At 41.8% G+C, this 13,836-nt stretch overlaps 1 protein-coding gene across 2 annotated transcripts in view; it reads right to left on the bottom strand.

Moving 5' to 3' along the window:
- LOC102197824 (glucosidase 2 subunit beta-like) overlaps nt 1-13,836 on the bottom strand; it is a 161,475-nt gene that overhangs the window by 44,567 nt on the left and 103,072 nt on the right. For both annotated transcript variants that reach the window (XM_005750377.2, XM_005750379.1), the window contains exons 11-12: nt 3,752-3,821; nt 2,061-2,150 (exon numbers count right to left, since the gene is read on the bottom strand). In XM_005750377.2, coding sequence (XP_005750434.1) covers nt 2,061-2,150; nt 3,752-3,821 — 160 coding nt within the window. The remainder of the gene's footprint in view (nt 1-2,060; nt 2,151-3,751; nt 3,822-13,836) is intronic.

Here is a 13,836-nt window from a genome sequence, read left to right as displayed (position 1 = left end):
ACAATGTAGCCGTCTTTGCAAACTTCAAACAGCAAACGGCCTCGATCTTGGTTCCACTTACCCGTGACTTCAGTGGAAATTTCAGATTCAGGATCTGACACAGACTGATTCATGTCCTACACAGTTCTTACAAGTTCATAGAAATTTCTGTTTAATTAGAACCAAGTGTTTGAGTTGATGATTGTCATTTTTATACAATGTTGTAATTTGTTTTAACTATTTTTTGATTAATGTTTTGTTTCTGTTACAATATTATACATTAAAGTATAATATTGTAACGGAAACAAAACATCAATCAAAAAATTGGTCTTTTTTTATTCGGGCTGGTCTTTTGGTCATTTAGGCTCTTTTGGATCTCCGGTGGTAAAGCTCAATAAATAATATAGGAGCCACCTTCCCATCCCTTTAGCGTGAAATTAAACCATTTTTCAAGCAGTGTGAAATATTGTTATGTAAAACTATCATGTAATGTAAAAACCCTGAGACGAATCTTCTTCTGGCGTACATGCAAGAAGTTCATCTTTGCTTTTCAGATTTTGCCTCCTAAATGGCAAACTAAGCAAACAAATCACACTGGTGAATAAGGGCATGGGAAAACCACTGATTCCAAGGATGTCTGAAAATGTATTTGCAGTGCAGATCTCTTAGTGCAGATCTCAGATAATTTTCTTTCAAAATTGCAACCACCCACAGACTTCTAAAGCTCCAGCTGGCAAGCAATCCTGAGGAGAACAGATTCTACCCCAGCAGGGGCCATAGGGATGCAGCAGGAGAGAGTAAAAGAAGCTCATTCTGTTGATTAAATTTAGTTGATTTAGCTGCTTGGCTTCTCCAGGGTGACTTGGAGCTCACAAATTATCAATCTTAAATGGTGGATCTTTACGAGATGGTTCACATTCCTTATAGACGCAATTTGTTTTAATACAGTTGTGCAAGACAAGAAGTTGATTTTTGTGAGTTCTCTTGAAAACAGACTGACTTCCACATCCAGGGAGTTTACGCTCAACTTGAGGCACAGAGGTAAAACACAAGTAATAAAAACAAAGTGTTAAAGGCTTTAATGTTTCAAGTAACAGCCTTTAATCGTGACAAGTGCGCTGCAACAACGAAACGTGATTTTTAATATGTAGCGTTTGCTTTGAGCTTTTTAACTGCAGAGGCCAAACAGATACAACCGGCACAGGTGCAATGACACCTTGTTTCAATCGTGTTACAAAATGTTACAAGCACTGACAGGACAGCCATAGGATGGGATGCCACGTTTGGTGTCGACACTGATAAAATAAAGCTTGAGGCTCAAGCCTTAGGATGAAACGACAGCTAGTTTTTTTTTCTGTTACCAGATAAAACGATTCTTCGTTTCGTTGGCAGGAAACGTTATTACAATTAAAAATGGTTGCACGGTGCACGTTTTGTGCTTTGTAAAAGGTTGCACGGATCTATGCACCAAGTCTGGTTTTCATACATTGGAGCATGGTCATTTAAAAGACCAATACGTGAGTCATATACTCTATGTCACTGATGCTTTCAGTTCACCCTGATCCAAGGCCTCCAACAATAAAAAAAGAAGGCACACGGTTTAAAAAGTTACTAGACAAAATCTAAAATCCACCTTCAACCCATTGGCAGCTGGGGCCCCAAAGACTCCAATATAAAAATAATACACACAAGACCAAAGTGGAGATGTTTGGCCATAATGTGCAGCACCACGTTAGGAACTAAACACAGCATAACAGCACAAACACCTCATACCGACTGTAAAGCACGGCGGTGGAGGTGTGATGAGTTGGGTTTGTTTTGCAGCCACAGGACCGGGACATCTTACACTCACAGGGTCGACCGTGAAGCCCTCTGAATACCAAAGTGTTTTAAGGTCAAATGCTAACTAACGCCCGCAAAACTCAAAGAACAACTGAAGCAACTCTGTAAGGAAGAGTGGGGCAAAATCCCTCCACGACAATGTGAGAGACTGATAAAGCAAGATGACATTAGGCTGCACTTGGTTTTTCACATGACTGTTCAAGAAAAGGCAGAAGCACTCCAGGTCTGTCAGTACTTACTCATATACTTTCAGCTTGTAACACTGGCCGTTCAAAAACAGAAATTCCCAGTCTGTTCCGTAGTCTATGGCCAACTTCTTCTGTAAGTCACTGAGGAAACCAAAATACACAGAAACACAGATCAGAAGCACATCTGAAGCTAGTTTTGGAAGTTAAAATACAGATTACATAAAGTTCCTCAGTTCCATCAGGAAAGACAACAAAACTCATGGTATTTTTAAGCAAATCATTTAAGAAGAAATCCATGAAAAATGATTTTTCAACTAAACCTGAACAGAATCCTTTTTATGTTTTAAGACAACACTCTTCAATTCAATTTGTTGTCACTCCCTGACAGGCTGCTTTAATAACTTCTGCATGGCTCACAACTGTGCTGACAAAGTAGCTTTATTTTCCTTGCTCCTTCTAGCGACTAACGTCTCAGATATTGTGCTGATGAGGTGGCCCGTTAAAGCCCATTTCTATGCAGTGTCTCTAATTATCCGAGCCAGTAAGGGCTGCTCTTCTTCGCTAATCGCAAATAAGGCAAGTGAGCCCTATCTCTAACAGCACACAGGCCCTCATTTCCATATTCATAACCCAGAATTGCTAATGGGGTTAACAAATGTTTAGGGAGGGTGATTGTTCCTCCCTAAACATTTGTAGGGGGACGATTCGGGGTCAGGAAAGCGTTGTGGGTTGCGTAACCGTGTGCGCGTGTGATTCTCGGTGGGGCAGGGGTCGTAACTTTCACGCGCAGTCAATTTTTGTGGAAATTGCTCTCTTCAGCGCAAAATGTATGGACTAATTAGAAGTAGACCTCGATATCATGTGACTTCTAAAAGGTATGAACGAGAAAAATGCGCAAGGCCGGGACACGGGGGAGAAAATCACATCCGAGTCCTCAAACACAAATGACAGTGAGTAATTTGGCTAGAGGCAATTAAAGCAAGGTGGACAATGAATAATTAGAACAAATGAAGTCATGCCAGCTCCTGTCCCCCTGCATCCACCCTCCTCCTCCTCCTCTCTCATGCAAGTGTTTGGTTGAGGGGAAAAAAGGCTGACCTTTTGGTAAGTGCCACCTCTGTAGTTGGCACTCCTCTCTCCCTACTGTAATGAACAGTTTGGGGGCCTAAGGGCCACAGAAGCTACTTATCAGCAATTGCTGGCTGGCTCTGAGTTCTGTGAAAACATCTGAGAGGGAGCAAAAGAAACTGTGCGTGGATTTTACTCCTCAGCTGTTGTAAGCATGACAGAAGAGCGAGGAGCAGAATAAATCCTATAAAATCGTTTTTTTTCTTTACTAAAAAGTAGTTGCAATTTCTCTCTTTAAAAAGCCAGAGAGGGTTGTGGGTAATTCCCAGCCAGACGGAGACTCTTCTGCTCACACTAAGTCAGAAGAAGACCACCCAGCAGAGTACAGAAGACAGCCAATAGTGTTTGTTTTTCTTCATTAGCATTAGCCTTAGGTATCACACAGTGCATATTCACCACAGTGCTTCTTTCCATACTATGTTAGCACAGAAGGATGGAGTCTATTATTAAGGCTTGGTGAAATTACAGTCACGCTCCTGCTTGCGATCAAAAAACAAAAACTGTGAGAGGCAAATGCCTCATCTGCAAAAAGTGCAAAATGTTGAGGATTTAGCCACACGTATGCCGCAGTAGGCGCTAACCTCTGCCTCTGTTGCTTTCTTTTTTAGCCTCACCTTATTTCCATGTTGACTGTCTCGTAAGCTTCTTCCACTTTCTTCAGATTGGTCGCCTCCCACTCTGCAGCTAGATAAAACAAAAGGTCAGACAAATTAACAATGCAGAGTTGTTGCATCTCAGCAGCTGTGTGTTGCCAAACAGTGGGCTCTTGGTGGATCTAAGACTGTGAGAAGAGCAGTGCTGCGCGTAAACAGGGAAATGCTATTTTCAGGTGCGCTAAGTGCCAACAGGCAGGCTTATTAGGCTCTTCACATTGTGCTAACTGAGACAGGGAGGAAAGAGAAGTCAGAGGGAGTGTTAGAGCAGCAAAGGTAGCTCACTTTATCATACCAAAATGTTCCAAGTATGACAAGAATTTCTGGGAAAATGAGTGTTAACAGAATCAGGATGAAGTATAATTCAACTCATGAAAAACAACATGTTTGTATCTGCCTAAAGTGGCTGATCTCTCTATAAAAATATAATTAATTAATGTATTTGTTACCACTTACTCACAGTGGTGTATGTCTAATTCCACATTCACATTCCGGAGTTCTCCTTTCAATCATGTTACTGTTACTTTGCAGCAAAATGCTTCAGTATCCTCACTAGTGAATAGCTTAGATTTTCTTTCTGTCAGTTTTTCAGGTGTTTTTCACCGAAAGCAGCCATGTGTTAAAGAAAGGTATGAGACATGTTGAAATAGAACTGGATAGACAATACCTTCCTCTGGGTTTCAGTGCATATCATAATTTTGCCCAAAACATCAGCGCAATCTGGATTTAGGTTACTGTTTTTTATTCTGCAATTTGAGGGGTTTTTTCACATTATCTTTTAGGATAATTGTAAAGTTTAAAAAAGAAACCTTTTGTGCTGTGAATGTTACATTTCCAATATGTGACCTGGTAAAACATAGTGCACAAAAGAGAACTGTAAAAACAATAGTGGGAGATAAACATTTAATGACACTGATATAACACACACAAAAAATCAACCTGAAAGACACTCAGGTTCTGCTGTGACCATGATCAAAACATCCTGTTGTGTGGAGCACTGGTTAAATAATTGACATTTACACACCTCTGAAGGCATCCTCGTAAAAGTTGGGGGGGAAATCAACACAGTATAGCATCACGATATTTTGCCTAGCAATATTGTATGGACACAGGGACGCAAAATATTAGTATTTTCTTAAATACATTAAAATACTCTGGGAATAATACAAACATGCACCACTACAGTAACTGCCAACTTGACCCCATATCAGAGTGCAGCTTTTAGTGATAATTCTGTATGCTTGAAAATCTCATTTTGCTGTACAAAAATAACTGAACTTTATTGGATAAAAAAGATATTGGCAAAGTTTAAAATTAAGGACATAATTTGATGGCCACCCTTCCACTGACACCATTTCTGATGAGGCTTCAGTGAACAGTAGATGGATTAACTGTTGGACCAGATCACAGGCAGTAAAAAGACACTGACATAGCTTTCTAGGTGGAAAAATGAAGCCAATGAAGACCCCATGATGGCGACAATTATGGTTGGAAATACTTCAATCTGATAGAAATCTATGGGAATATGGCTTTCTGATTTGACCCCTGCAAAAAGTTCCTGTTGAGTTGATAGTCTTAGTCATTCATTCTGTGTCATACTGAAAAGAAAACTTAAATATCTTGATCGTGGCATGTCAAACACATCTCCCTAGTCAATGAGCAAATGGTTTCTAATTCAGATCCACTCTTCCATGTCCCATCAGTTTTTTTCTCACAACTAAGTATGTGATAGCAAAACTATATCAAAACGGGAATTCAGAAAACAAGGGATAATACAATACCCATCTCTTATCTGCTATCTTTCTTTTTCTCTAAGGACATGACTTTCAGATACTGTTCAACTACTGTAGAGAGGTTTTTAAGCCTACTACTTCTCCTTCTGTCTGCCTCAAACTTTTTTATGGACATAATGGACAACAAGACATTCTGGTTGAACACCTGGGAATCACCTTGTTGGTGCAAAAATACTATTTCACATTTGTCAGGCTGGATTACATTTTTGTTTCCCTGGAAACAAAATAGAAAAGGGAAAATACCACAGGTAACACATACAACTTCACACACAAGCACAATGGACTCAGTAAAGAAAAAGCTAATTCTGTTCAGCAGGCAGACATAGAAATTGAATTACTACTCAAAAATAAGGAGCTAAAATACACATACAACATATAGAAACGTATCAAGATGAAACAGACTATGACATAACCTTGTCTGAGGTCACTATTTGTCAACTGCCCCTAAGAGTTTGTAGCCTCCCATGGAAATGATAGCTTAGTCACATGTTTAAAGATGTCTGTCTTTGTATAAAGACACGCTGATTGCTCTAAGCCTTTTTGGGAAGGTTTCCAGAACTCTCTCAAGAGCCACGAGGAAATGCAACATCAGCCTCAAATATAAAATCTCCAAGAACCCAACTTCATCTTCTTAGGTTCCAGTTAGGATGTTGTTGAAGCAAAGCCCATCTTTTCCCTGAAAATGATCTTCTCTCCCCTTTTCAAGGACCGTTTTGCTTGAATAGCTCAGGGAATAACAATGGTTTATCCTTCATAGGAAGAATGCGATTGGAAGTGAGAGTTTTGAGGTTGGAGGAAATTCATCCATCGATTACTGATGCAAAACTGAGACAAGTTTTATTTATGTTGTGCAAACAATGACAACAGTTGCCTCAAGGTGCTTTATATTCTAAGGAAAAGACCCCACAATAATCGTGAGAAATCCCAACAATCAGACCACCTCCTGCAAGTACTTGGTGACAGTGGGAAGGAAAATCTCCCTTTTTACAGGATGAAGCCTCTGGCACAGTTTATCTTCATCCTTTGTCGATCTGGACAGGACAAAGACACACTGTAGAAGAGAGCCAGTGTTTAATAATCTATACAAAGTGAACTGGAACCAAAAGTTCAACACTGAAAAGACCAGAGACACTACCAAAAGTACCAAAAAGAGATTTCAACGTGCCACCAACCTCCTTTTCTTGTGGAAAAGAAATGGGCTGTTTGGAAAATTTGTGAAAATGTATCAAATAACTTCTACTTTCATGCTACGATAATAAAATAACTAAAATAACTGCAGACAACAACAAACTTCTTTTGGTTGCACTGCAACACTTAGAGTGAAAGAAAGTGCAACTCGCACACAGACACACACACCACACGTCCGCAACTCCTCGACACCACCTGCCCTCCTCCAAAAACACTCAGAGACTTTGAAAGTAGGCAGGTATGTTAATGTGAAGTGACACCTGCTCACTGGCTTCGAGCTACAAGTGAATTTATCAGGACGTGGTTTCAGTTCCAGTCGGATCCTTTCACAAAACGGTCGGTAAAACCCAAAATAACGTGCTGATGGGCTGATGGGCACCATGACAACATCTCAAAAGTTTAAAATTTTTATTAAAAATACCCAAAACATATTGTTCCCAAATTGTAGAAATACAGAAATAATATTTCATAGCTTCCAAGAGCCTTGAACAAACGTGTGATGTGCATATAAAATACTTGATTTAAGCCACCAACTACGTTTTGGGGAGGGGGGGGGTGGATCTGTTTAAGGAGGCGCTGACACCCCAGTGAAAGTGTAAGGGAATCATTTAATTAGTAAACCATAGTGTCTCTGACTGAGCATGAACAAAAGGGGCTGAAGAGCTGAAAAGGAGATAAGATGGCAGACAATAGAAGTGACAAGACTCCCGTTTGACTAGTGCTGATGGACACGGGGATTTACTGGGGTTTCTGTGAGTGGACGGGTTCGTCTCTGACGTCGAAGGAACTCTCTGGGGCCCGGTGCCGTGGCAACAGAAAGGAATGTGTTTGCAGTGAGGACCGCGTGTGAGAAGCTGTGACAGCCCTGGCCTGAATACCAATTAGGATGTTCCTTGCATGTGGTCTCAGCTGGTTGCCCCTGCCTCCCCCCCCCTCCCCTCACCTCACCCCACACACACACATCCACCCACCCCTACACACATAATTCCCTCAGCACCTATTTCTTGCCAAACCTAGTACAGATGTGATATGTCTAAGAGGCAAGCTGTGATTTACCATGCTGTAATGGCTATTTTTATAGCACCACGATGGGGAGATCTCACTTTGACTCACCCCCAAACCCCTCGTACTCTTTCAGAAAATCGCAGCCTCACACACAAAGCGCGGTCTCTCAGCCTGCTCCTACTCTCACAATCTCTTGCCCTGTTTCTCTCTCTCTCACATACAAACACGCGCAGCAATCATCAAGCTCAGCAATGACAAAAGGAGACGCAGAATCCCGAGAGGGTGACATTTGACCCCCTTGCCGCAGCCCAGTTGTATATGGAGAGAGGAGGGGAAAAGCAGCCAGGCGTACAGAAGCACCCAGAGCAGAAAACACAGGGAGCACAAAGCCTACTGAACGGTTTCTGCACCCGTCAGGCCCGACATCACCTGAAGCCAGCGTACAGTACGCAGAAAAGACCTCAGGTTTAATTATTGCAATGATTAGATCAGCAGTCACATGATCACATGGGTGTAATTGCATCATAAGTGCAAGTCTGAATTTAGGAATTGCAACGCATGGGTACAAATGTGTAAGAAAAAGGGGGAAAAAAGCTTTCTCTGCAATAGAAAAACATACAAATCGAAGCTAAACTGACCGGTGACTGACATTTTTCCACTTCAGCAAGTGTGCTGTACTTCACTAGGAGCTGTCAAGAGAGGCTGTCAAATCACAGAGGCCGTGTACACAAATAGAAGAGGAGGAACGCACTGCATAGTATAGTCTTCCGACCAAACTCTCCCGTGTATTCGTACCTTAAGCCCAGAAGAACGGAGATGTTTTGTTTACATGTGAGCGGATCAATAGGCAAGGCGTTTCTTCTGCAGCTCTAAGAAAAGAAGCCGGTGCAGCATGCGAGCTGCAGCCGGGCTCAACAAAACAAAGGCGCTGCAGCGAGGCCACCCTTGAACCCCGCGCTCGCGCGAGCAGCCAACACCTTCAGCGAGATTATGTCGGCTAACAGGCAGGAATGTAGGAGTTTGTTGTCTGTAAAAGTCTGCTCTTTAAAATAAAGACTGGCAGCATGCTTAAGCTCTCGCATTGATTCCTTTTTACTTTCCTTTATAACCTCTTTTGCTCCCCGCCATCTATCATCCAACCCCCCCCAACCTTTTTTTTGTATTTTCATTTTGACTTTAACATTCTCCTCGCCTTCAATATTTTCAGCTTGAGCTCCTGAGAGTCTTCCTGTCACCCTCGCTACCTCCCCCTCTCTCCGAGCTCCATTTTTCTCGGTTTTCTCTGCTCGGGTAAAGAACTCGTTCTGACTGCAGAGAGGGGAGGATGAAAATATAGGTTGAGGATCCCTGTAATGAAATGTTTATGGCAGGTTGTAACAATGAACAAGAGACCTTTCAGATACCGTCAGCTGGGCTGTGATAGCACTAATAGCCACCTGCTGGAATTGAACGCGAGCGCCTAGGGGAGCAAATTACTCTGTTTTCCTTGAAGTGAAAATGTTATCAAAGTTAATTCAACAAAGGTAATAAGAGAGGCATGGCTTAATTTAAAAAAAAACAAAAACCTGAACAAATGTTTGCATTTTAATCGCGCACAGAGCTAACATTTGTAAGCCTTTAACTATAAGTTTAAGTGAAACACACTTTTAAACGTTATATTTCTCTCTCTTTATCCGTCCAAATCCCACAAATGATTGTGAAACTGCAGCACAGGCTGCTGGGAGTTGAGAAGAGGTCAGTCTCGCCCCCTGCATAATCGTTGTGTTGGAGTGTCTGATTGTATTAGGGTTGAGTGAATAACAGTAGCTGGCAGAAATAGCATCATGTTTTGAACTATCAGTGCAATTCATAGCCTTGTGACTGACTCAGTTTGTATTCATTCTCCCACACTCTCCTGCACCTCTTTTTTTTTCCTCCGCAGTGGTTGAAGGACAGGCGCAGCGTCACGGCGAGCACGTACTAAAATTAAGAATGGATCCATTCGCTGGCCAGCTGTCATCATACCAAACGACTGAAGCCAACACTGCAGATTGATGACTGAGAGGCAGTCAGATGTTTTAGCTGTAATGCTTAGAAAAAAAAAGCTGCATTATCTGCTGTACCTAAACAATATGTAATATAAATGGATCAGATCGACTTACAGGTCTTACAGCTTTAATGTAACCGTAAACACTGTGCACGAGTTAGTGCTAAGACGATTGCAGCAGTTTATTATTAACACCTAGTGTATCATAGTTAATATATGAGTTGTTGTGAGTTAAGTAAGCACAATCAGTCCATATACAGAAAAGGCAATGACCTTGTTTGACAGATGAGACCAATAACACTTAGATTAAATCACAGTAACCTAAAAGTCTCTAAGTTATAAGTAGAAGAATCAAACAAAGGTACAAAACCAGGTAAGCCAAGAGGCATTTAAATGTCAAGTCTGCTCAAATACGGCAAAAATCATAATTATTTGGGTCACAATGAGATTATTAGCTATTAAACCTTTTCAAAATAACAAAATTGTCCTTATAATTTAGCGCATTTCCTTAAACTTTTATTACACTTCAACTGCATAAATAAAGTAAATGAATGTGAAGTAAACCTAGCACAGCCTGGCAGGGAGTCAATTTTGATTTTTATGGATATGAGAAAGGAAGTGTGTAAAAAGTACTCCATGACAGACTGTGGGACAATAATTGCTCTGTCTTGATTATATTGCCTTAATTGGTGGAAGGCAGAAATTTTAATTGAAATTAAAAGCCCATTAATTGCACAGCCTTATTAGACAGCATTGCTCTCACAATCAGTATTACGCACGAGTGAAATGGTTAAAATGTACAACTGTACAATTAATGCATTCAAATAGGCCTGCTGCGTTTCCTGTCATATATTTGTATACGTATTCTGCTACAATGGTGGTTGCTGATGGTTAACATGGGCAAAGTAGCCCTTTGAGCCAAAAGCTTCACGCTGCTCTAAACACTCAGTTTACAGCAGTTTTTCCACTCCTGGCTCTTTCTGAGCAATGAATCAGTACGAGCCAGGAGGATACTCAAAAGTAAAAATAAAGAGCTGGGAATGAGCAGAAGGGGTCTCCTTTAAAATCATGTAGGTTCTTGGATTAACAGTCCTGGACAGCTTGAAGTGGAAGCAGGTTTTGCATTGCCTAGTTTAATGGCTCGCATCAGCTAAGCAGTCAATGTTTCCTGGTAGTTTTAGAGCATTCACTGTCAAACCAAACAAGTTTATCACCAAAAAGAGGACTTTTTTTTTTCTGTCACTGTAAAACTGCAGAACCAGAAATGAGGAAAGCGTCCGGTTAACAGCTTCATATTCAGCTAAAACCACGACAGTGGGGTCAATCTTCTCACCCAACTATGAGCGAGAAAAATGTTAAATGCACAGCACGTTTTACAATACGAGATATTGATAGTATAGCGTTCGTATAATAGCGCTTAAGTGCATTTAAATGCAGCAATCAGGGTCTGGCGCTCCCATAATCACGGCGATGCGTAATCACTGTTTAACATTTAAACGGAGAAGGGGGCCCAGTGAACAGAATAAACAGCCTGTGTGGAGTGAGTTCGCTCTGTAACAACTGGGTGCTGTTTATGAATATGTATGATGTAACAAACGCCTAGGAGCTGACCTACTTCTGTGTCTCCTCTGCTCATGACTTGGTCCCCTTCCGGGGTAACTCTGTCATCTTGCAACATACTGTAATAGCAGGAAGCATGCGACTCCCATGTACAAATCAACATGCACCCGTTTGATGGTTTTGCAAGTGATAATCACCGTCTGTTGAGGGAAAACGCTTCAATAGGTGGCTGTGCAGCCGTAGGAATATTCAGGACCTGGCGATGTTGGGTCTTTTTATCCACTCCACACACACATTAACCTGGGCTTTCACAAGTTTCTGCTCACCGAAATGTGAGCAGAAACATCAACAAGCATCCAAATTGCGTCACAAATGCAAACGGCTGACGTTTGGATGTTTACTTAAACAGTCGTGTCACGTGAATAGGCGGGAAATGCAGGGAATGGAGTAAATGTGTGACGGACAAGTAAGTACGAGCAGACAAAAGAGAGCTCTCGACATAACTGGGGCTGCACACTGGAGAGCACTTGTCTGCACAATCTCATAAAATATCTTTACCCAGGATCATCTTGGTATGGTGCCAAACGCGGTTAGCTTCAGGAGCTGGGAAAGCACACAAAAAAAAAATCTATTTCAGACAACGCGAGAGACAGAAAGCTGGCAGCTGCTCAAATCAGACTTCCAACATTTGATAAGTGAAAACGGGCTAATTTTGTGCATCCCTCGAACGGTTGCAGTCCAATACATTGCTCCCGTGGCTATGAAAACGCACGGGCGAGGCCGAGCGAGGGGTGAGAGGCAAATCGTTTCAACCTCTCGACAGCTTAATGGAAGAAGAGGAAAAAAACGCAGTAGTAACTCATTCTATGGCAGAAAGGAAGCCCGGTGCACTTTTTCCACCCCGCTCCTCTCTCGTGTCGATCGAGCACTCGAGGTGAGACAATTACGCCTCAAGGACGCGTCAACCTCGGTTGGGGTCAGAGGTCGCCGCGAAGGCAACCCACCCTCCCCTCTGATTCTGTTTAACATTTCACATCTAATATAGGAAGTGCTGAACAGACCCTTAAATTAAGATCAGCCCTCTGCTCTCTCACAAACTGAACCTCAGCTGCCTCACAAGCCAATTCATTTGCTGAGAGTGCTGAGACGCATTGGCTTTAAAAAAAATGAAAATAAAATAACTGGTCACCCCAGCGTGGACCGAGGGACACTGTGAAGCGTTCGCACGTGGGAGACTGAAGTGTAGGAGTGCAATTTATATAAAGAGCTGTTATGCCCGTGGCTCTAACACGCGATTAATGTTAAATAACGAACCTAAAGAAGAGCGCTTGGCGGGTATTGTTAGTGTTTAATAAGAACACAGTCTTCTAGATTTCAGTAGGTATGTGGTCCAAACACGCTCATATTCCTCTCTCTTTTATCGCGCCCGTGAAAGTTTGCTATTTTTAGCGACGCCCTCATATCTGTAGATGCAACCTTGCTAAATTAGATCAAAGTGAACCCTGCCTCACAGTACTCTTATATGTTAAGCTAATTTGTTTACTACAGCTACTAAGGGCGAACATCTAAACAAGTTGACAAAAATAGCACCCTGGATCGAAGAGCTGTGACTTCACGCGCCCTGAGGATGTCAGAAAAGCCTCTCCACGCATTTGAGGTCACGTAACGGGTGATTGTTGAGTTTTCGCAGGTCGTGTGGAAAGCTCTCTCTGAGATTGTGGTTGTTCCGAGTTTTTGGTTGGGTCACTTGGTGGATACAAAGTTTGAGCCCGAGCATGATTCTGCCAGAGGTTTCTTTCTGTTAAAAAGGACGTTTTTCCTTCCCTCTCTCGACAAGTGTTTGCTCATAGGTGGTCATTAGTTTGTTGGTGTTTTCTCTCTGTTATTGTGGGGTCTTTACCTTATCATATAAAGCACCTTGGGGCAACTGCTGCTGTGATTTGCTGCTATATAAATGAAACTGAATTGAATTGAACTGTAATTGAATTGAAAGGAGGAGGTGAAGGAGGATGGCTCACCGAGAGTATTGCCACAGTGCAAGGTAGACCACCTTGTCTTAGCAGCATCTCCACTACCATCAATCTGGGATATAGAGCAACAACATGACACACATTTAATAAAGTTAGTGTCTTGATGTAAGCTAAGATCAACCACATCAAGATCTGGGTTGTTTACAAGCTCGGTTAAACATTTGTGATGACATGAAGTGTTTGAGGTCATATAGATGAGATCAAATAAAGCAGGGTCAGTGGTGGAGCAGTGGCTCTGGGTTTGAATCCACTGAGCAGCTGAGGTCGCTCTGTGTGGATGCTTTTTAGCTTAACTGGTGATTCTTAATCCGGTCGTTAAGTAATGACGTGACGAATCCTACTTCCGGGCCTAAAGTAGTCTGCGTTTAATATGGCTTTTGTGTTGTTAACATGTTTAATGTTTTGTATTTTCTTCTATTTAATCTCAAAAAGCTCCTAAAACAA

The sequence above is a fragment of the Pundamilia nyererei genome, unplaced genomic scaffold, assembly GCF_000239375.1.
Source record: "Pundamilia nyererei isolate P.nyererei 1_Seehausen unplaced genomic scaffold, PunNye1.0 scaffold00271, whole genome shotgun sequence".
NCBI lineage: Eukaryota > Metazoa > Chordata > Actinopteri > Cichliformes > Cichlidae > Pundamilia > Pundamilia nyererei.
This window is presented reverse-complemented; position numbering and strand designations above follow the sequence as displayed.